Source organism: Diadema antillarum, unplaced genomic scaffold (assembly GCF_040938485.1).
Source record: "Diadema antillarum isolate AM-2024a unplaced genomic scaffold, OU_Dant_1.0 seq00002022_RagTag, whole genome shotgun sequence".
NCBI lineage: Eukaryota > Metazoa > Echinodermata > Echinoidea > Diadematoida > Diadematidae > Diadema > Diadema antillarum.
In genome coordinates, this window is record NW_027272677.1 from 397315 (window position 1) to 422456 (window position 25142).

The 25142-nt window shown below is 37.7% G+C and overlaps 1 protein-coding gene across 1 annotated transcript in view; it reads left to right on the plus strand.

Moving 5' to 3' along the window:
* The first annotated feature begins 668 nt into the window (after positions 1 to 668).
* Positions 669 to 25142, plus strand: part of LOC139713642 (serine/threonine-protein phosphatase PP1-beta catalytic subunit) — a 30444-nt gene continuing 5970 nt past the window's right edge. The window contains exons 1-7 of the mRNA XM_071625350.1: positions 669 to 767; positions 5557 to 5685; positions 19133 to 19363; positions 20026 to 20130; positions 20734 to 20805; positions 23368 to 23519; positions 24092 to 24226. Coding sequence (XP_071481451.1) covers positions 716 to 767; positions 5557 to 5685; positions 19133 to 19363; positions 20026 to 20130; positions 20734 to 20805; positions 23368 to 23519; positions 24092 to 24226 — 876 coding nt within the window. The 5' untranslated portion in view covers positions 669 to 715. The remainder of the gene's footprint in view (positions 768 to 5556; positions 5686 to 19132; positions 19364 to 20025; positions 20131 to 20733; positions 20806 to 23367; positions 23520 to 24091; positions 24227 to 25142) is intronic.

Consider the following 25142-nt stretch of genomic DNA (forward strand, 5'->3'; position numbering starts at 1 on the left):
CGTTTCGAGATAAATGACATTGAACAGCCAGAATTTTACTGCCATAACATGAGACGTTCCTCACAGAATTTGATGATTTAGAACATTTCTAACATTATTTTTCTCTCCATATCGCCATCGAATGATACCCTTGGGATACCCGTCACCCAAATAAGGGAATCTTCTATAACCCATGACGTCATGACCCAGCCTTCGGCCCTGCCCGCGATATCGATACAGGAGCACGGATTTATTCCATTTCACTTGTAAATATGAAATACATGAAGCACCAAATAATTCACATTCCATTAGATTATGCGTGATTCTGAACATCAAGTAACGCTCTATACACATAGCAAGTCTAAATACATGTTTGGAGTCATTTCTGTCCTTATTATTTTTCATCTCTACGAATACGAGTCTATCGAGAGCTACCGATTGTGTTTTTCTCAGTTGGACGGTACCCCAACGGTGTACACGTTGCGCTGGTGGGCTACTATTGATCGATCGATAATTTCTCGCGGATGTTTGTTCGATTGTTCTCTACGCCGAGCTAGCTCGCTATCACACTTCATACACATCTATCACAGGACGACGACCGTGGTGAGGGGCGGCCGTACAAACACGGAACACAGGCGGTGTACTGTTCGGTATACTGCTTCTGTTTATTGCGAAGCGCTCCACTAGCGAAAACTATCAAGATAAGATTGACACACATTTGGAAGAACCAGGAAACATGGCGGACGAGAAACTGAATATCGACAGCATAATCAGCCGGCTTTTAGAAGGTGAGTCACTTCGTTTCATTGTTTCTTACCCTTTACATTTCTAAATATGGCAGGTATCTTATGGGTGTCCGGTAAGGTGATATTAAAAGTCAAATGCAAGGTTTTTTTAATCAGTGTTAATGGCAAGTCAGACTTGAATTCGAAGTAGCCAACCCGCGTAGGACGTAACGTTAGGTCTATCTCATCGAATGTAACCGGTTAGACCCTATGCTATGATGCTGATCTGATATAAACTACTAGTCTCTAGTTCTACTGTAGTAACTGTTAGAATAGATCTAACCTTGATGTAGAATCTAGTAGACTCTATTCTATTGCCGTATTCTCGCAGGCAAATCACTACGGAGAACAGATTAGTGAATAGCTAGAAGTAGAACGTGTATGTTCGTAGTGATACCTAGGCCAGGCTAACTGCGACAGCCGCCACACGCAGCGTGTGGCGGCTGCGCCGTGCTCCCATTCAGATCTTCATGTTGAACAAACGGGTGCCTTTGCGGCGCTATATTTCCTTAATTTTTCAACAGAAACTACTAGGAATACTTACATGGGTCGATGAAACCTAAATGACTATCATCGGCGACTGTTTGATGCATTTCATTGCTTGTGATGCACAAAATGATGTCTTATAAGCAGCTCACTGATGTTCACAGAATTCACAATCACTTGCACAAGCGCACAGAATAGGGGAGCTATTCGTTATTCTCACATAAGCGAAACTGCGGGGAAGCCGCCAGGACCGCGCCTGGCGGCGCGGTCTCTGGGGCTAAGGCCAGGCTAGCTAGTATTACTTGGTTCTATTCGTAGACATAAATTTAGTCTAGAGCAGATCCCAAATGGTAATGATGTAATTGTAAAATGAAAAAAGCAAACATGATTTATTTAAACTGTTCAACATGTTAAAGGACAGGGCTAACTATACACAGCCCAGTCGCTGTACGTACAAATGTAGGTACGTGGTCTGGTCGGGCTAGGACAGCGACAGGGCATGCCAAGGACAGTTCACCTTCATTCTTAAACATTAAAGTTAGACTCTACCATAGAATAGTTACTAGAACCTATTTCTTGTAGGTCTAGTTGGGTGTCCAACACATCAACCTAATGACAATGTTTTTCTGTCATTATAGATAGTTCTACTTCTGTCAATTTGCCTTAAGTTTTACTCACATGTAAAGAAAATAGACCTCTATTTTACCATAGTTATGGGTAAACTTGGCCTAGCGGGTAAACTTGGCCCCAGCGCGCGCATTACAAGTGGCCGAGTTTACCCATAACTACGATAGGCCTACTCTGCTTTTCCGATGAAAAAAAAAAGATGTTCACTTGCCAATTTTGATGTTGTTGGCCATCTTGGGATATAGAGAATATACAAGTACAATGTACCTTACATGCACACAGGCGGCTCCGAACACAAAGTGTTTGGGTCACCATAACCCCAGGCGCTATGACCAGGAACGTATCAGTGTGGTTACAGGGTGGTCCATGAGGGGTTTTAGCATGTCGCTGCAACATGCTAAAATTCTTGTGCAACATCCTAAAAAGCCAGCAACATGCTATGCAACATCCTCAAGAATTTGCAACAAGCTCAAAGTAAAAGTATTCAAAAATGTGCAAAACATGTGCATGACATAAGAAACATCAAACTACCAGGTACTTTAGATATTTGTGTGCAAAACATGAGAGAGAACATTGAATGTAAGCAGCACAAAGAGAGATAAGCAGCAAAATATTGCGTACTACGTACTCATCGTGTGCGCTCCGCGCATATTCAATTTCTGCAATATTCTCAGATTCTGAGCTTGCAACATGCTAAAATTTCAAGTTGTGGACCACCCTGGGTTAGGGCCACCAATGCGGTTTAAAGAACCTACATGTTGATCAACTTGATTTGTATCTTCAAGCTCAATATGGGCAGTTTATGATTTGTCAATAACAAATATAGGAGTTTGTTTTTCGAGTAAGTTTTGAAACAGAGTGCATACAGTAGAATATTGAATGTCATGCAGTGATCATGGCTATTTGTTTATTTGTTTTTTATTGAAGGGGGCATTGCTGACAAAGCTGGGGATCTGTGTTTTTGTTTTGCTTTATTTTATTAATCTTTTTTTAAGATTACAAATGGTTGGAAGGCAGGGAATAGCCTCCCTTCAATTTATTTGTATATTAACACCGATGTTTTTCCTTTTTGACAAGAAAATTGATATCCATTTACATTTGTATTTATGGTATATTTAACTGAGAGTCCAACAAAGTTAAAATACCCTGGCAATGATACCAAATTGAAAGTCTTGTTACCATACTGTAGGGAGCAGTGATTTCAAAAATGTTTCACTTTTGATGCATACTTGTATGTGTAGGTCAGTTGTATCACAAAACATCTTAAATATAAAATTTTTGCAATAAAGCCTAAAATATAAGGAGATATCACTATTTTTCTCATTAAACCATGACTGTTGATGGTTTAGTTTGGAAACATTTTTATTATAACTATTGTTCACATTTTTTATATTTAACGACAGTTAACATTAATTATACTGGTTCAAAGTTTTACATTGGTTGTTTCAGATCCCTAACTCACATTTTATAACTGTTTTTGAAGCACTAATGCTGGGTTTTTGTTTCATCTGCAAATGGTAATTTATGCCTTTTTAAGTATAGAGCGCTGCAACTGGAAAATTTCAACAAGATATCACTTTACCAGCAACATTGTTAAACTAGCACAAGATTTTAAAGATGTAGAGGCTTATAGCTGATTTAAACACCAGTGGGTTTACTTACAGTGTACTTCCGATGATACCAAATTGATGTAGCTGCAACTTGAAAATGCCTGTAAAGATTCCAATCTATTGGGAAACAGTTGCTACTCACCATTTCACTACTTTTTTTTATAAAAAAAAGCTGTACCAATGATGATAAAACTTGCATAACTTGGTCAATTTAGAGGTATGACTATTAAGCTGATTTGAACACCAGTGTGTTTCTTTTGTGACAAGCTTTCCAGTGATACCATATTTATGTAGCTGCAACAGGAGAAAGTCTATCAAAGATTCAGTACATTGGAAAATAGTCATTACTCATTAATTATTTCACTTTTGAAATTTACAGTTCTAATTTTGCTACAAAAACAGTGAAACCTGCATATCTCTGTCAGATTTAAAGATATAAAGCTAATTTAAACACCATTGTGTTTCTTTTATAACAAGCTTTCCATTGATAACAAATTTGTTGGGCTGCTGCATTGAAATCCATTTTCCATGGTACTCCATATATTTAGGCCATAAATTAGTAGAAACACATCACTGATCAGTCGCAGTGATTTCAGTTTTTGAGGAAAATTGGACAATCTGTTCAAAAGTTGTGAATTTTTAAAGTTTCTGCACAGTCACTGCTGGATGAGAAGACTGGCTACTACATTTGTACAGTGATAATGTCACATGCATAGAACAATATAGATTCTAGATGTCTAATAAAGAAAATATGGAGCCTAGCTAGAGCTTACCCTAAAGAGAATTTCACAAACATTATTATTAAAAAAACAACAGGTACACATTCCCTCAACTTGTCACTGACGTACAAATGTATATTAAGCCTAAGGGTAAAGTTAGATATAATGTTATTCCCCCCCCCCACCCCGCCTTCTGAAAGAGGCAAGTCAAGTGTTCTTTTATTAGATCTAGTTCTGTGTTATCCCGACCAGACGCTGTGCAAAGCTCACTTGTGTATAGCAACAGGGCTCATCATTTGGCATGTAATACATCTTTGTAGGTTTTCAGCATACTGAGATTCATATGCTATTGACTAAATTTTCATGCTGACATTAGTGTTATGCTTAAAGAGGAATATTGGGCCACTAATGCACTTTCCTACTCTCTAGATCTTGTAGACGCTCTACATGTGTAGATCTCGACGCTACAGCTGTATGTTGACTGCAGTTGTGCATCACTGATAAACCACTACACAATCCTTTTTCAACCTTAGATTTAAGCTTTGTGGTAACAAAAGAAGAGTTTTATCAGAAAATGGGTGATCACTGAAAAAACTCCACCATTTCCTGCTCACGATGAGCTGCTGTTGTCAGTGTTGACAAATTTATTCACTCTGCGTGCAGGCAGCAGGGCACGATTGGACATTATTATTGGTCGAAGTGAACATTACAGTATAAGTTTTTTTTTTTTTTTTTATTGCCATCACAGTATAAGTTTATATATAATGTATCATGTCATTAAAAATAATCAAATAATCATAGTTCTCTGTGTAAGTATTTGTGTTACATTCTATTACTAAAATCTGCATTTTTTTTTTCACATGTATCGATTGTTTTCATTGTGTACAACAATCTTTTTCTCTCTCTCTCTTCCTTTTTTCTTTAATAAGACAACAACTATCTGACATTCCTCGTTATGAAAATTGGCTAGCCGAGTTTACAAAGGCTTACAAAGTTATTTTTATGAGTTTGTGATCTTTTTTTGAGACTTTTCAAAGGAATCAATGTATTGTATTGAGGCTGTAAATCATATTTCACAAATCATAAATCATGTTGTGATTGTAATAATTTTCTCTATGTAACACATGAGACATGTGTACCTCAGATTGTCTGAAAGTTAGCTGACAATTTTGTACCGTATATAGGGGGAAATTTAGATACATAAAATCAAGAGAATCTGTTCCAAAGTTATGAATTTTGTTATCCTTTTTATCCAGCAATGATGGCACATGGATATCATCAGAACTTTGTAAAAATGAATAACTTTGAATGTCCAGATATTGTTAAATTCTCTTTCTTGTCCCCAAACAGCCAGAGGAAAGCCTTTCAAACAAATCGTGTTATCAGAAGCAGAGGTCAGAGGGCTTTGTGTGAAATCAAGAGAAATCTTTCTGAGCCAGCCCATTCTCCTAGAGTTAGAGGCCCCTCTGAAAATATGTGGTAAGTTTCAAATTGCTTCATCACAATCCAGTGAATGATTTCTTTGTGTATTTGTGGTTGGCATAGTAGATGGTGTTTGCATTCATAACATGTTTATGTCAAGATTCTTGACATGCATCTGTGTCTTTTACATTGGTGTACTTTATGTGTTCGGAAGAGGTATAGAGAAACACACTGAGATCGTGGTGGCCAAAATTCAGCACTCTGAGATAATGATCCAAGTGCCAATTCAGCCCTGTTATGGATTTTTTTTTTTTCACGGTAATCACATTGATAATAATATCTAATACTTTGTATGTTTTCAAAACATGTTATCACAATTCTGAACAGTAATTGAGAATAAGATCATGTTAATCCATGAACTTGTCCTATTACTTTGATATTCTACATTGCGTACTGTACATCTTTCATGGATTTATAATGCAGAGTGCGGCGCAGCTGTTTGTGCTTAACATCGATCACTGGTAGAGTGTGTGATGAGCAGTGCTGCTGTTATGATGCTGGTGCACTGCTGAGATCACTTTTGCAACAATATTTTCTTCCATAAAACACTAAGAATTATTTTCACGCAATTTTTGGTAACTCATAGTACAGTGCTAGAAAAAATGAGAATGAAAATATGTAAATAATTGGACAGAATGGCGGATTTCTATTTCGTACCCCAAATTACTGAAAACTGCATCACATACAGATATTGTCAGGGACTATTTGAGAAGACACCCACAAGTTACACAGAATCTTGGCTGTTATTCATGGACAATGTTTATTTTGTATTTAATAAACAAACCTTCATACAGTCATCTGATGATCGTGAATCAGTATTGGTACAATATTGCTAACTCCTTAGAATGACAGTTAATAATGTAATTTGTTTCTACCCGGCCTACATTAATTTACAATGAGAATGTTTACATTAAGGATGACTGTGATACAGATAATGAGTGGAACTGCCTTTGAGGCAAGACAGAGGAGGCATTGCAACTACATCCTATCGTAAACATACGGTAGACATCATATTTTGAGTATTATTTTACTTCCAAATCTTCAAGGAGTGATTAGTCATCTATCTGTTTATAAGCTAGAGGGGATTTATTTAAAAAGGACTTGGCAAAAAAGAAAAATAGAAAAAAATTCAGATGGTGAAATCAAGACATGACATAGAAAATATATGTGAAGTATAATGCAGAATTGAAAAGTACAAAGTTTCACTGTTGGTACTGTGCATGTCTTAAATCATCAGGCATATATTATAGTGTCCCACAACACATTGACCTTTAAAAAATGGCCCCTAGTCCATGTGGTCATGTAATTCTTTGAAACTCCACCAAATTCATATTTTTCTTTTAGTCCTAGCCAGATTATAAAACAACTCCTTGATCTAAGTAGAAATGCAGACTTCATGTTAGTTCTTTAATACATCATGGGCAGAGTATTAAAAAACAGATATCACCTAAATGTGAAAGATGAGCTTGGAATGATATCATCAAAACTCAGAGCACATGATTAGTATTATGCAGAGAATATCACGTACATGTATGCATATCCAATGCCCTACATGTAGTAGATGACTTATGTATCAGTTGATGTGCTTGCCAAACACTATTTTAGGTAAGTGTATGTGCTGACATTCATAGAATTAGAAATTTATGTTTTTATGTTTTGTTAATTTTTTCAATCTTGCTTTTGTTTCCTTACATCCACAAAACTTAATGTTTCATTTATACAGAAGAATATGTTCAAATCATACATTCTCTTTTATGGAGGTTATTCTGATGTGAACATGGATGCTTGGTCTCGCTTTACTGTAAAAGTTGTTTTCACAAGGGTTTAATAATTCATGAATTTCGCGAATCACTGTTTGGCCGTGAATTTAGCAACACACAAAAATATAGCGAAAGGATAGGCATTAGCGCACTTATGGTAGCCTAAATGTGTGACATTGCGAAAATTAATGTATACAAAAAAAAAAAAAAATCAGCTTTTACAGTACAGTATCTCTTTTTTCTGTTTTTATGCCTCCGCCACGAAGTGGTGCCGGAGGCATTATGTTTTCGGGTTGTCCGTCCGTCCCTCCTTCCGTCCGTCCGTAATGAATTTTGTGGCAAGCGTAACTAAAAAACCTTTTGAGGTATCCTAATGAAACTTGGCATGTACAACGTATGTGTATTAGGGGGTGAAGTTGTGCCTATCAACTTTTGGGTGCACATGCTCAAGGTCAAAGATCAAAAGGTCAAGGTCAAATATGTAAAATTTCTTTATTTCCTCCATATCTCTGCATCGCCTGAAAATATTTTCTTGAAACTTAGTGTATACATGTATTACCCAATTAAGATTCTCTGGTGAAAGTTTGGGGTCATGAGGTCAAAGTTCAAAGGTCAAAAGGTCAAGTAGAAATATTAAGATTTCACTTTTTTCTCTGTACCTTGGAAATTGTTCAAGGTATCTTCATGGAACATAGTACAATCGTATATATACATTGTACATGTACATGTACTGACTGGCAGTGATTATCTAGAGAATTTAGGGTTCATGGGGTCAAAGGTCAGGGGTCAAAGGTCAAGGGCAACACTTCAAAATGTTACTATTTCCCTCATATTTATGCAATGCCAGCAGGATAATTTTTTTTACACTTGGTGTACACATTCTCTGTTAAGTTTGGTTTTTTTTTTTTGCCTCAAAGGTCAAAAGGTCAAAGATCAAGTGAATGTGCTGAACTAACTGTTTCTTCCATATCTAGGAAATGGTTCAAATTATTTTGAAACTTACTACATATTTTTGCATGTTCTGCTTGATTATCTTAATATGAATTCTAGGGTCAAAGGCCAGATGAAAATGGCAACAATTTACTATTCAATACAGAAATTACACTTTTTCTCCATACCTTGAAAATTACTCAGTGCATAAACTTATGAATGGATCAAAGTCAAGTTAAAGTTCTTAAATCTCCAAATACTGTACATGCTCTCCTATTCATCCAATTAAACCTAGGTCAAGGAAGGTGAACATTCAACACATTTGTGACAAACTTGTTATTTTAATATTTTGCCAATTTTGTGAAAATGTAATCACACGTTGTCCACATGTACTATAGACCTACAGTTCGACCTCGATTATCCGGCCATGTTTGGACCGGCACTCATCCGGATAAGCGAATTGGCCGGATATGGGAGACACAATGTTAATATACCGGTAGCTGCCGTCCAAGCTGCCGTGACGGTCCCAGTGCACTGGCAGCTAGGCAGGTGGCGTACCCCGCAACGGTGGTGATGACTGCTTAAATTACTTTTACGGTGATAATGTGGTGTGAATTTATGTTAGTTCTGTCGGGAATATTGTAGGTAAATCATGTAAGTTTTGTAGAAATTTTAATTGAGTTTAAAGTCACTGTTTTTTCTTAATTTTTGGATGAAAAAAAAAAGTCCTTCACTGCATGAACGCGTCCGGATAATAGAGATTTCCAGATAAAAGGAGGCCGGATAATCGAGGACGAACTGTATTAAGAGAACCATGCATTATGGCGAAGGCATACCAGTCGCCATAGTGACATTTCTAGTTTTATTTTTTTTTCTCTCTCTCTCTTTCTCTCACTCACTCTGTTTAGCTATAGTTTTTTAACAGAATTCTAAACTACATAATGTATTCTGCGTAGAAAAGTATCTCTGTGTGATGAATTTGAACTTGCCTCAGGCTCCACTCTTGTTCATCCACAAGCCAGTGAAATGCAAGGTTGTACAATGGTTACTCCGACCTTCGTCCACTGATGTCTTTAAAAAAAAAGAATCATTGATTAAGGTTTTGATCCCCAAAATGCCAAAGAAATGTGTAAAAAGGGCTTCTTTTCGTGTGTCTTTAATATGAGTCCCTATTGTTTATTTATTTTTTATGTATTTTTTTTTTCAACCAAAGCTGCTCCTGCGCACATTATGTACAGTATGTCTTGCCTAGTGACATGACATTTGCTTCTGCAACAATTGCTATATAATAGTCTTATCTTCTCTAAAGGACTTGCAAATGTAGGGTTAGGGTAGGGTTTTAGGTTTTCAGTACTTTGATGTGATGATTAGGATTAGGATTAAGGTTATGTTTGTGGGTAGAATTTATGTTTGGCTTAGTGTGCAGATATTTTATGGGAGCAATTGTCACAGGAGCAAAGGTCATGGAACCGTCTTGCATAGTTCCACAGGCTCACCAATTAACCCATCTAGTGATTTAGACATTGCTGTTGATGAAAAAAAAAAGACAATTCTCTGTTGTCATTGCATGCAAAAGCTATGCCAGTTTTATAGGAAGAAAAGGTTACTTAAATTGGAAGTTGTTGTCACATTTGCTGGATAGGTTGATGGCACACAGCATGTATGGTTTTTGTCTGGCCTGCCTAGTGGAAGCGAGATGTAAGCATTGCCATTCTGTCTTCGTCATTGTCAATGTCGTCTGCAGCAGCGGCGGCATCAGCAATTTGGTGTGCTCTCAATAACTTTCCACAGCGTTGAGCTACAGAATATTACCACCAGACTCACACCACCGGTACATAACCTAACTAGAAAAGCACTCTGAGAGCGCAGACCTCCGCCAAGCATGCAACTTATTTCCACCGCTACACTGATCTTGTTCTTCCAGAGAGATACACAACATCAGTGCTGAAAGTCGACTGATTTCCCAATATAGAAGCCTTTGTTACGTCATAAGCCCTCAGCTGCACGGCGCGCCTCACCCCACGAACTAACTAACAAACAAACAAACGGTAACGAAAACATAACCCTCTCCCTTAGTGGAGGTAACTAGAAAAGCACTCTGAGAGCGCGGACCTCCGCCAAGCGTGCAGCTGATTTCCACCACTGATCTTGGTCTTCCATAGAGATATCAGTGATTTCCACCCATGTACTGAAAGTTGCCCGATTTCCCAATATAGAAGCCTTTGTTATGTCATAAACCCTCAGCTGCACGGCGCGCCTCGCCCTAGCAGAAACTAGAGCACGCACTTTAGTGCGTGCATGCAAACCTCAATACGCGCAGCCTGAACTCCCAAGTTCATTGACCCTACCTGCCAAAATGTCAAAAATCCTTCATAAATTCCCCCAAAATTATCGGATCACTACCAAAATTTAATCATCTGTTACTTGTATCATTCTAAACCTTTCCTGCAAGATTCATCCAAATCCGTTAACTACTTTTTGAGTTATTTTGCACACGGACAAACTAACAAACGAACACACAAACCACGGTAACGAAAACATAACCTCCTCCCTTTGCAGAGGGAAAAATGCATGTCAAGTTCAAATGTGGGTGAAGTCCAACAAGACAAATGTCAATGAACTTTTGCTGATAAGCATGGTACTCACAGTATCATCTTTCAACAGCTTTGAGCCGTGACCACAAAACACACCGCGGGTACATCACCTAAGATGCAGGTTAAGTATAAATATTGCTTCAGCCTGACAAGGTCAGTGAAATACATGTACCTGACAAGCACTATACTCATATTGTGTTGTTGTGTCAATAACTGTCCACAGCTTTGAGTCATGACTACCAAATTCTCACCACAGCTACATCACCTTAAGATGCCAGTTAAAATCAAAGGTCAAAAGGTATACAGTTACATGTACAATCTTTTGTAGCTGTATGAACTTACATTGTGAAACACTAATCACACAATTGGGGAGTACTCTCAATATTATATGAATTGTATAAAATGCTGCAATTTTATGATTTTTTCTTTTTTTTACAGTTACATGTACTCGATTAAAGAGTTAAAATCTGTAAATGATTGTAAATTCAAATATAAACAATTCCTTGTGGAAGACTATACACATGCAATAGTGTAGCTAATTCAAGAGCACATTTTTATTTTGTTCGTATTTTTATTTTTCATATCTATGTAGTTTATTTTGAAATGATTGTATTAGTCAAGGCGCAGGGACCCAGAAAAAATGACTTCATTCAACCCACCCCGCAGAAAAGGTTTGACTGCATGGGGTGGTCAGTTGGACCCTCTGGAACACCCCTAGGTAGTATGTGATTCCAAATTGTGGTATCAATAAAATTTTACAGGCCACTTTAGTTGCGACAAGACCTTATTGTTCGAAAAAGAGTCTGCGCATGCCAAGACTACTACACGAACCACTAGCACTGCTAGAGGCGCCAGCTCCAGTGGTGCATGTAGTAGTCTTAGCGTACGCAGACTTTTTCTTCAACAAACAAGGGTTTTTGCCAGCAACCTAATTTTTCATGCCAAGCTGGGGTCGGTGTAGTATAGTTTCTAGACGTTTTTATTTCGTCTTAATTTTTCCGAGCTGCAGCAAGCTGAGTAAGGGCGCATGAATTACCCAGAGACTGAGACGCCTGAACCGTTTTTTTTTTTTTTTTTTTTTTTTTTTTGCCGTCGCAATCACTGGGTATGGGCCAGCGGGCTTGTGCACATACACAAGCTGCAAGACAGAAATAAAGACGAAATAAAAACGGCTAGAAACTAGACCAGGGCCAGTGACACTTGTCGCTATAAAACGACAAAATAATCACAGTTTTCGCATTTACTTCATGAAGAATTCATCAAAACTCCATTATACCATATATGTACATGTAGCTAGAGATGTCAGCAATACAATGGGATACATTGTAAGGTAATATTGTGCATGGTTACCATGGTAACCAGATGCCTACTGGTGATTGGTAACCCCAAAATGCCTACTGCTTCAAACTTTGGTATTTTCGTTCATATTTTTAGATAGATGCAATGTGGGAAAAAAACAAGCATTTTTATAAATTATTGTAGAAAAGTTCTCCTGTTGCCATGGCAACCAGTATTATCCAATCAGGATTCAGCTATCAATTACTTAAAACTAAAGCCCATAATTTCAGAAAGCTCGATAAGCATGTCCTTCTGCATAAGTGTACCGCCTATAGGAAGAAAATATTGAGGCATTCTCAAGTTACAGCAAAATTTGAAAAGTAAACAAAGGCATATAAAAACACGTTTTGAGTAAACGGCCATTGAAAGGAAGATATCATTTTCGAATAGTAAAATGCATGAAAAAGTTGCATCCGTCATACTTTCAAAACAAATTTGACTTCAAAGTACACGCAAATGTAGTTTTTAGCAATGTATGGACACAAATTTCCCTTAAAAATATATGTGAATACAGAGAGCAATTAAGCCAATGATATTCTAATGTTACCTCTTTTGAATATTTACAGAGCGATGGTTATTCGAAACAACCTTTGAAAAGAGCAGAGGAAAGGTCCCCGCAAATAACCCGCACATGATCATCATAGTACCTAGTATGAATCTCGCCCGTAGTTACCCGGAGTTGTGCACGCAAGTCCCATTTACCCGCAGTCAAGTTTAGGCCCCGTCACCTTTCTGGGCAATCTACGCGGGCTTGTTACGTGTGGGGATTTTCCTGCATGCAGGACAATTTTTGCGGGCAGACAAGGCTTTGGGCGAGTTTCACGTGCGTCCTACATGCTGGACCCGTGCTACTTACGTTCGTCTTCAGTGCATTCCATGTGACCTGCGTGTCAGACGCATGGGTGGCGAATGAGGGCTGACAACTTGGTGAAGGAATCCTTCTAAAGGAATTCGATTTGCATAGATTCACAGGCAACTTACATACTTCAAGCGGATCAACTGCTTGCGACTTGCGGCAGCTACGGGCCTCCTACTGGTGTTCTGCGTGGACCTCTGCAGGCAATCTCCGCGACTCACTCGGAAAATGTTTTGGTCATGCTCAAAACTTGGTAAATGTATCGGATTAGCGTCCGCACCTCCGGGCAACTACGGGCGAGATACCAGATAAGTACTGCCAGGTGTGGGCCAACTGCGGGGAGCTCCAGGTAGCTATTTTTTCCCCCCCGCAAGTCAACCCGCAAGGCTTCCCCAGGCACGGTTTGACAAGACCTTGAGCATGCTCAAAACTTGTTCATGGTGAGTCGCGGGGGGTTGCCCGCAGAGGTACACGCAGAACACAAGTAAGAGGCCCTTAGTGGCAGACCTTGCTCGTAACTGAAAACGGGTCAGTTTCAAAGCTTTCGCGCAGATCACACGGAATTACACTCGAGTAACAGGTAAGTAGCACGCGTCTAGCAGGTAAGACACAAGTACGGAACTCGCCAACACCTTTGTCCGCCCGCAGAAAATTCTCCTGCTTGCTGGAAAATCCATACTCGTTACAAGCCGGCGTAGCTTACCCGGAAAGGTGTGACAGCTCCGTTAGTTTGCAGGCACAAACCTTTTTTTGGTCGAAAAAAGCCTGCGTCAAGACTAATACACGCGGCACTGGCACTGTGCGTCCCATAGAGCTTCCTACAAGTGCCCATGGTGCATGTAGTAGTCTTGGCGTACGCCGACTTTTTTATGTTTGTTCCAACAAATAATGATGAAAAATGGCCCGTAAAATTTTATTGATACCACAATTTGGAATCACATACTACCTGGGGGTGTTCATGGAGGTCCCATCTACCACCCTGTGTGGTCAAACCTTTTCTGCCGGGTGGGTTGAACGAACTCCTTAATTAAGCCCCTTACAGGAATTAGCGCCTTGACTGTATTGTTTGGAATTGTTCTGTTTTGTCAACTTAACTGACATTTTCATAGGGGATCTGTTAAAGGTACATGTTCATATGGGTCAGCTACTCACAAAGGCTTTTTCCTTCCTTGCTGCTTCCCTCACCAATTGCATTGTCTTTTCTGGGATGTTCCTACCACCACATTATTTCAAATAGTATGTTGTATGATTTATGAACTTTGTGTATTTGTACCTCATCTTGTCCCTTCTTGTTTTTATCGTAAGCTTGGTGCAAAATAAACTAAACTTAAACTGAGTAACTTTCCATACTGTAGCTTTGAGTTATGACATGGTTTTGTTTTGTTTTGTTTTGTTTTTTTTAGAGCTCTTTTAATAGAGAACTTCAAGTCTTTATGACATTCCCTCACTTGGGAATTGTGTCAAGTTATTAAACCATCATATGTGACCCTGCACCTCAAAACAAACAAAAAGTCGCCAGACATGAATTTTTAGTTAAGACCACATTCTGAAAGAGCAGACTTTAAGCTTTAAAATGATGTGTAACTCAAATCAAATGGACTCTCCTAACCTATCTAAATATTGGAAAGAAAGCACAAACTAAGGAAAAGCGTGAACTGAGAAAAGAGGCTCTGAAGTACAGTGTCTATTCAAGCGCTTAATTTTTACCAAACCGTGCTGGGAGTGTGATGAATGGGACAAAAAAACAGGAAGTAAACCACCAGAGTAACAACAATGAAGGGATTATTAGATTAAACTGAAATTAAACATGCCTCATTAACACATTCTGTCCATAATTAATGCCAACTTTCAAAGCAGTAGCACTATCCTTTGAAAAGTTATTAGAGTTGAAAGTGAAGAGTGTGGACAAGGTTTTTCAGAAATGAAAAAGGGATTCTAAAGACACACCTAATCACACTATTCTACCAAAAATGTGTGAGATAAACTGCTAAAAAAACACACTTTCCTGCCCGTTTTATGATACCAAATTTTAGCATAATGTAAAAGAAGACCCGCTCTTTCAGAAAATATGAAAAAATAAAGTTCGGCTAGGTTGACCCATTTCACTTATTTTCAGTCCTCACGCAAAATCAGTGTGTGCGACTTTATGTTCGTTTTGAGGTGCACGGTCACATATACAGATTATGATATGCAGGTGAGATATCGCTTCCTTTGTTTCAAGCAATTTTGCAAAATTCATGGTAAATGCTTCTGCATATCAGAACCTTATGGCCAATACACTGTACATCAGATAGTGGGGATTGTGCACTGTCACGAGACAGAGCTTGATGTGCAGTGTCAGTTCACCACAGACATGATCTATTTGTGGTGGAGTTTCCTTGGTTTAATTTTGCTGTTGTGTGTACAAGTAAACAGTGTAGGCTTCACCGAACCATTAGTACTGTGTTCCTGCTTATCATCATCTATTCTGATCATAATTTGGAAATACGGGAGTTCACAGTTTATCATTTTAGTGTCAGTTGGTAATGTATTAATTTCTACTCCCATTTTAACCACCTATTAAACTGGAAAACTTCAGGGTTTCATTGAGCATTCCCATCTGTAGCAACATTGTCATTCACACTCGCATGAAAAATATATATGAATCGGCACACCGTATCCCAGGGTACAGCGTTATGTAGCGCCATCTCATGTCCATTATCATACAGTTGCACAATGTTGTCATGGTGACTTTTTTTCTCATCACCAGCACCGCCATTAATCTGAGCAGCGATAACGATCCCAGTGCCGATTTTCCTTCCATGTCAACTTGTGTTCATCTAATTACAATGATAATACAAATTTCACTGAGTAACTATTCAAGAATTTATTATTATCATTATTTTTTTTACAGTTACATTTATTACACAATCATTAGACAGCAATACAACATAGCAGGTAAATGAGAAAAAAGTTATCATTCTATTTGCATGCATTAATTGTTGCATAATCATTTGATAAGCAAGAAGGCATTTTTGTGCACAATACCAAAAATCATATTTACACATTTTTTGGTGACCCAGGGTAGAGGGCTGAAAAAAAAAAATGAAAAATGGCGAATTTTCATTTGGCACCCGAGGGTACCAAGTATTGCATCTTATAACTCATTGGTTCTAATACTGTTCTCTTTTCTTGCAGATTTGTGTGTGTGTGAGTGTGTGTGTGTGTACACAGCAGGAAATATTTTCTCCGTGCTGAATGGAGGCTTGCTGCGCAATTACCCATAAATTTGACTCAATAAATTTGACTCACTGCTTTGCAAAACAAATGAGTATCAATTTCACTGTAAAATTATAGAACAGTACAGATGTCTTACCAGTTACTGACAAAAAAAAAGAAGAAAAAAAAAAGATGCTTGTGAAATTTGAGAAGTAAAATTGAGCAAGAATATGATCATGAGCAATTGACATCTTTTGAAAAGGCCACTGCAGAGAAGGTAAGGGAAAGCGGGGAAGAGTATATGTACATGTACTACAGAAAGATATATGCATAATGACAGCGAGGCTGCCCTGGGCACTCAGTCGATGATGCACACATACCAAAGCTCCTACTGTCACTTTTGGCATACCATTCACATACCAGCCAAAATGTAAGAGCACTGGATGCCGGCCTAGTCTCAGAATACAGGCTGCATTGATGTCTGCATTCAGTCAGCCTACATCACATGCTACACGTGTATCTGTAAACATATTTATTTTATAGATGAGTGATACATGTCAGAAACTGCTATGTCTTTATACACAGAAATCACTCGAAAACTTAAGGTACATATGGTGTACATTATGTTATCTGTGTCATCAGCATCATTACACCTGTACTGCCATTTCCCTCAAAGTGAAGGCAATTGTGCGGGTAGACCAGTATATGATTCATAAAGTTATTACAGGTACATTGCACAAATGTAGGACAGATTCGAATGGATGACATACTTGAACCAGGAAAATCTCATGAAGATGTTTCATTTTATGTAAATCCAACATACCATTTTATTTAAACAGTGTGAAGTATTTAAGCAAGTTAATAGAACTCCATACTTTCCCTACATTGTATGTTTCAGTGGTTTTCTTATTCTTATGGTGTTTCATAGATGCTGTCGTGATCAGTATCATAAGGCCACAGTAAGCTCTGTATGGATGCATTGTAGTCTTCAGTTCACAGACCAAGCAATGTGTGTGTGTGTGTGTGTGTGTGTGTGTGTGTATTTTGTATGTGTGGAACCTTGCGGACTGGCACTGTAACATTTCAATAACCTTTTATCTACACGTACAATGTACGTGTACATGTATGTGTACCTTAAAGGGATCGTATAGTTTTGGTTGAGACCTAATCTCAGGTTTCCAACATTTTGGGGTGAGATTATGAGAAACCTCTTATGAAATATGAAAGAGCATGTAATTCAAAAGGAATTCAACATTTATTTGATGAAAATTGGTTTTGAAATGGCTGAGATACCCAAAGCAGAGTAATTCTAATAAAATGTGGGACCCACCTTTTATTACGATGCTTTGTTTTGCTTTATTTTTGGATGTCTCAGCCATTCCAAAACAGATATTCATCAAATAAACTTTGAATTCCTCTTAGAAAGGTACGCTCTACTATTTTATAAACGGTTTCTTGATATCTCGCAAAAAGATAAAAGCCCATTTCTCACCTCTACCAATACTGTACCATACCTTTAACTTCTGTGAGTGTCATTGGCCAAGTTCATGTGATATAAACATGGTTATGCAAATGTATTTTCCTTTCTTTGGTATTGACTAGCAGTCAAAGCAATGTGTAAAAAACTCAGTTGTTTATGACGGAACATACATTGTATTACCTGTGGTATTCTGTTTTCAGTCTCCAGGGAAAATGTGTAAACTCAGTTGTGTTTGTAGGGACTATTGGCTCACGGTTGTATATGCTCTGTAGTACAGCCATGTGATGAACATGAGATCATAATTGACCTAATATAATGTACAATGCAAGTTTGTACAAGGAAGTATGTGTACATGGACAGGGTCTCTATGCAGCTCATACAGGAGAGTGAATGTACCATGCATGTAATTCAACAAATGTCTATTGAATCATATGCTTTATTCCCCCCCCCCCCCCCCCCCAAAAAAAAAAAAAAAAAAAAAAAATCAAATGCACCCACAAAAGAAATGGGCAATTGGTCTTTTTGTACTAGTCACTTGCATTGAAGAGTGAATCCTACTGTACCTTAAAATCTCCCCAGTCTATTGATAGATGGCAGGCTTATATACAAGATGTACATTTTGTGGAAAATTATGAAATATGAGATTCATCTTTATGCTTGACTGATGCCATCATTGCATTTGATAATGGAAAGGAATTATTCATTTCAAGTTGTCAGAGTCACATTGATAAAAATATGATTTACTGAACCATTATGCAAGAATTCTCAAAGAACTTAAATATGTACTTGAGAATAATGCAAACTCTTGAAATAAAGGTAGGCCTACCAGGTACAGTATACTGGTAGACTTGTTTGTCCATGTAGATGGAAAAAAGGACCTTTGAATTCAAGTGGGAAAATAGTGTTAGCACAGGAAAATTAAACACTTGTACAGCTGTACATGTGAAGCTGGAATATCAGTATTTATCATATTTTACTTTTAATGTTCACATAAACAGAGTAATATCAGACCTAAAATAATGCAACGTCTGTGCATGTTCTAACAAGATTACAGATGTCTCATGCTTCTGATGTTTGTACAGTGTGTAGCTCTAATACACATTTGCAGATGTACTTGTACTGTGATGGTACTTGCAACACTTTGTTTGGAAAGTTATATTGATTTAAACTTAAATTAAAGTCAGATTTTGCCCCTGAACCATGAAATAGAGTCATTTCACAGAATTTCATTGTTGCTCAAGGAGCCACCCCTTAACAAATGCAAAATCACTGTTTTGTTCGCACTTAGGTGACATCCATGGTCAGTATACAGATCTCCTCAGACTATTTGAGTATGGAGGCTTTCCACCAGAGTCAAACTATCTCTTCCTGGGTGATTATGTGGACAGAGGAAAGCAGTCTTTGGAGACAGTTTGTCTTCTCCTCTCCTACAAGATCAAGTATCCAGAAAACTTCTTCCTGCTCAGAGGGAACCATGAATGTGCAAGCATCAACAGAATCTATGGCTTCTATGATGAATGTAAGTATAATACATATAATGCGTAATGTGATGCATAATGTGCACATGTATGCATGTCACTGCAATGTGATGGAAACCTCTTTACAAATGTATCTGTGCTTTGCAGATATTGAGAATGCATCTTAGGTGAATGTGTCAACATGTCAAAATGCATATCGTGTACAGGTTAAGATTAAGTCAGGAAACTGGCTTGTGCAAGTTTTAAATATCATTGTGACTTTAATCATTCTTTCACTCAGTAACTGTCAATTGTGAAGAAATAGAGTTTACATGGGTTTGTTGAGATTTTGTTTATGTTGCTAACAATCACAATTTATTCAGGAGAGTGATAGTCCTGCTCTGAGTCAAGACCATGAACTATGGGGGGTGGGGGGGGGGGGGGGTTAGAGAATTGCCACAAGTACAATTGTACTGTATTTTTAGTATCTTGTAGTGTTATGTTGTGTTATCGTAACTAATATAGAACAAATGAGTTTTAACAGCTCAAAACTAAGATCATTGCAAATTACATTTCTTTGATATTAGAAAGTTGAAGCAAATTTTCCTAAGAAGAAATGGTGAAATATGCAGCCAGCTGTTCTTATCCAGTGCTCAGTCATGAACTGCTGATGATGACTAATGACACAATGATCCATATCTGAATTTCTACATTATGTACAAAGGCAAAAGACGCTACAACATCAAGATCTGGAAAACGTTCACAGACTGCTTCAACTGCCTGCCAGTCGCAGCCATTGTTGATGAGAAAATCTTCTGTTGCCATGGCGGTAGGTCGGTCCTAGTTTGCTTTAGAATGTTTGTTTTTCACATACACTGTATCTATGTACATGACCACACTGAATCGTGTTGATAGTAATTTGTACTACATTGGATTTTGTTTCCCTTCTGTTTTGCTGTATCATCATTTGTTTGCTATATTGCCACTTCCTTTCCAGATGTAGTCTGTCATGGAGGCACACCGTTTTCTCTGTCTCCATCTGTGTTTGTGCTTGTGCGTACATGTGTGTATGTGTGTACATATTCCTTTATTTATTGTGTATTTATTTAAGTACAGTCAAACCTGTCTATAATAGCCACCCAAGGGAGATAAAAAAGTGGCCATTGTAGACAAATGGCTGCTATAGACAGGGTCGTTAGCATGGCCTTTCTCGGGGGGGGGGGTGGGGGGGGGGGGATTTTGTTTAGTGGTCGCATACAGCAGGTGGTCGCTATTGACGGTGGTCGCTATAGACAGGTTTGACTGCATTTATCTATTTATTCTTTAGCATTGTCTTCAGTAGTTTTATACTGAGCACTGTCTAACAGTGCCTGCAAAACTGACTGTCGTTATCAGTGACGTGTGCGTATTATATGAATCCTTCCCCACACAGGACTATCCCCAGATCTGCAGTCAATGGAACAGATCAGAAGGATAATGAGACCAACTGACGTTCCTGAAACAGGTATAACAGACATGGCCAGTTACATGATATTCATTATGATTTTGATTACCTAACCTGTTAGGAATGGCATCTTCTTTGACCTATCCATACAGAAGATGATAAGTGAGGCAGCCCTTAGATTTTATTGTAATAGTGCATTACATATGATTTTTATCGCTAATAAAGAATATTAACAACATGAAATGTTTTAAGGCAAGCTTTTACACAATTTGTCATTATGTATACTGTCTGGGAGAAATTTAATATGGAGCATGTTGTTACCTAATTGTAGTGACTATTATCTGTTCAAATATGGTGTGTCAAAATGTGCGTGTTTAACTTATGACAACTTTGTGTGTTTGGCTTGTACAATGAATCATCCCTTGTAGCTATGATGAGGTCACATGTTCAACTTTTAGCTTTGTGTATGCAAAGGCTTTTTTTTTTTTTGGTCCTAGAACCAATACAATTATTTCTTTGCAACTTTGCTGTACAAGACTGATATAGGATTTTATGAAATATTCAAAACTGACATTGGCAGCATAAAACACACACAAGTTCATTCTGATCTAAATTTATAAGGGCTGCCATTTTACCAAGTGTGAACAGTGTCTGGGTCTTTCTTGTCGTTCTCTCCATTTACATCAATTTTCATCAAGCCAGCATGCTTTTTACTCACATTGCTGTCTATAAGTGTAATCTTGGCACGGTTAGTCAGAAAGTGAGGTAATCCTGGCTCGTTAGAAATATTTCCCTGAATTTATTAGCCATTGCCTCTCTGTTCCTCCACATCCATTCATGATGCACATCCTGTGTGCCTATTCATGACTCATTACATCATGCTAGTGGCTGGCAGCATTGCATGTTATGTGCATTATTTCTCTTCCTCTGTGTGCATAGTCCAAGGCAACAATCTTGGTTAGAAGTGTAAAGTTTTGCACATGATACTAAAATATTTACAAGATCTTCTGTGCTAGGCATACCCTTTTATTTCCTCATTTCAATTGCCATTTTGAATTTTAATTTTGGCAACCTTTAAAGAATATTTCAATCTCAGCTTTGTCAGTCTTTGTATAGGATTCAATCCAAGCTCTGTCACAGTTCCTGAAAAGAAAAATCATGCTTCGTTGTGACTATCCCAAAGAAAAAAAAAAAATTCTTCTTAAAAAAAAAAAGGTTAGTTTTGAATGGCCACAGTGTACAACGTTGTGTGTTACAATGTTCTTTCCAGTTGCTATTTATATTTTTGTAGCTCAAAAGCTTTTGTAATACTCTTATGATCCATTGGGTCACTAAGCTATTCATAAAAGATATTGTTTTTTTGTATCATTTTCTTTGTATGATTGATGAAGGAAATCATGATTATTGTTTTTAAAATAGGATATTCCTTCTTAGATGTCAGATCTAAATTTGAAAAACACCCCACTAATCTCTCTCCAGTTTCCTCGTGTATTTAGGGCACAGAGGCAAATTAGCCAAGTGGACACACACACACTCACTTGCCTTAACTTTTAAGTGACATGGGTGGGGTTTTTTTTGCCTTCTTAATGGAGGAATTTTGTGCCTTCAAGTTCAAATCCATCCAGAGTCCAATTCAATCTCCTCTACAGTGCCCCTCCCAAGATGTTTAAGAAAATGTAGGTATTAGGACTCATATAACTGAGCAAAACCAAGCCTTGTGTTCAGTCTATTTTTGGTATTTTTATTTTCTGCATATTACTCTATGACTGTTGTGATCATGCAAAATATTTTTTCTGGCATACACTTGAATATATTACACATTAATCGATTTTGTAAATGCTTTAATTCACCATTACTGATAAGTAGGCTTCAAAGTCATTTGTGAATGGAAGTCAGGAAAAGAGTTACAATTTATGTATATAGATGAAAATAGTAAAATGTCACAGATCTAGTTATTTGTGACTCAAAATGTGTTCTGTAAAACCAGAAATTTTTGCATGCTTGCAACTTTAGGGAGGAACAAAGTTTCGTGGAAGAACACACAAAAGGTTTTGTCTACACAATACATCGAATGGCAGTGGCAATTCATGAAAGTTTCATGCTGCGAAAGTGTCTAGTTTTACAGTAGATTTATATTTTAATAATCATTTGCAAGAAGTAGGTGAGGAGGTGTTCATGTTTGTGATGTTTGATTTGATGTTCTCTTAATATGGTGTTGCAATGCCTCATGCAAGACATGTCATTTTGAATATTAACTGACAGAAGATGATTTATTTTAATGATGAAAAGAACAATAAAATCAAGGGAATGACTTTCATTATTAAGACTTTCGTCTCTGCTTAAATGTCAAATCAAACTTGTATGTTATTTAAAATGACACCTGTTACTGATAGAATATGACTAAACAAGTAGCATGGATGCAAGAATAACGGCAAATATATGTATTGGTATGTGTTTCCCTTATTTTGCATGCGTTTGTATTGTTAAATGTTGAAACTAAAAAAGCACAGTGAATTGAACAAATTGCATATTCTACTGTGACTGATTGATTTTCCAAGTTCCACAGTCCTTTGTAAAAGATGTGAAATTATATTTTGCGTTGTTTCATCTCTTACCAAACAGGCTTGCTTTGCGATTTGCTCTGGTCAGACCCTGACAAAGATGTGTCCGGCTGGGGTGAAAACGACCGTGGGGTCTCGTTTACATTTGGTGCAGATATTGTGGCAAAGTTCCTCAACAGACATGACTTGGACCTGATCTGCAGAGCCCATCAGGTACAGATGCTATCAAGATGACTACTTTGTGCCTTTTTAGGCTGATGGCTGCTGAGTGAAGTTATAAATTTCATTATCGAAAAAGGGCTTGTAGTTTACTCTGGTTAGAGATATGTTTGGAAAAATCAAGAATTCATATTCTTTTCTTTCTAAGAAGCGCCACCAAAAGAAATTTTGCATGAGTCACTCTGACATTTATATTTAGTACTGAGTTGTTGATAAAGTTTGATAATATGTATTATTATTATGGTCATGTATTATATGTACAGTACCATCTATTCATTAACACTAAATGGTCTGTTTGAAAACAGTGGTTCCAACCCACCAAGCTTTTTGTGTTTTAGAGTAGAATCCTTCTGAGTGCAACAGGAGAAAATTTTTAGAAAGAACTCTCTGAGAACACTAGAGTGCCTGTAGGGTTTGTCCATTTCCAAAATTATCCTTTTAAAAATATGCAACATTTTGGCTCAGTATGACCAATAAAATTGAGCATTGTGGTTCATGTGTTTGTTGATTACCTCAAAAAGTGAACATTGTTGTATCTCTCGTATTTTCTTTCCCTGTGCTGCAAGGTGGTGGAAGACGGCTATGAGTTCTTTGCAAAGCGTCAGCTGGTGACTTTGTTCTCAGCTCCCAACTATTGTGGGGAGTTTGACAACGCTGGAGGAATGATGAGTGTAGACGACACGCTCATGTGTTCATTCCAGGTGAGTATATCTCTATCTAGCCATCATCACATTGTCTCTTGTTGAAAAAACAAAAGGCTAAAAAACCAAGGAGTCATCACTAAGTTATCTTCCTCATGCTAAATCTTTATGCCTCTGTGCACAAAGTTCACTGGAAGCATTGTCATTGCAAGTTGTCCATCTGCACCAGATTTTGTGAGTGCAGTTAAGAAAGTCTCAAAGGTGGATGATGGGTTGTTGGTGCTCTTATAGGAATTTTTGCAAATTGCCTCAAGATCAAAGGTCAATAGATGGAAGCCAAAATGACATATTCTAGCCATAATAACACCTGGAAATTTATCTTGGCAGGATGATTTGGTTAGAAGGAAGGTTAGAAATACAGTCATATTATATATGACTGCCCAGCTCAAGACCCACAAAAAGTAGGCCAAACATAATTTCCACTTTTTCACATAGTTTAAGAGTATAGCTCTAAGCTTTAAAATGATAAATAATTTGTTAAATGTGGACCATCCTAACCTATTCAAAAAGTGATTGAAATAAGGCAGAGTTAGGAGGTGCTGGTTCACAGAAAAGAGAGAAAAGAGGATTGAATGATCACTCAGGCAGGCTGTACAAAATAAGCAATGAAAACATATTTCCCATTGAAAGTAGCGCCTGTCAAAAAAAAAAAAGGTCCAGAAAAGCTGTCTATAGCTTGTTTCCAGTTTTGTTTTAAACCGCCAAACTTAGACAGTAGATAGAGAAAAGATTACTCTCCCAGCCCAGGTAAAACACTCTTAACCCGTTGAGGACGGGCTAAATTTTGCTACAACATGGATTTCCCATAGACACTTGCAACACTTGCCAGAGTATACTCGGGACTCGTCCTCAACAGGTTAAAAGATTTGAGTCAGTCAACCCAAATGACTATTTTGGTCCAATACGGAGAATTCTA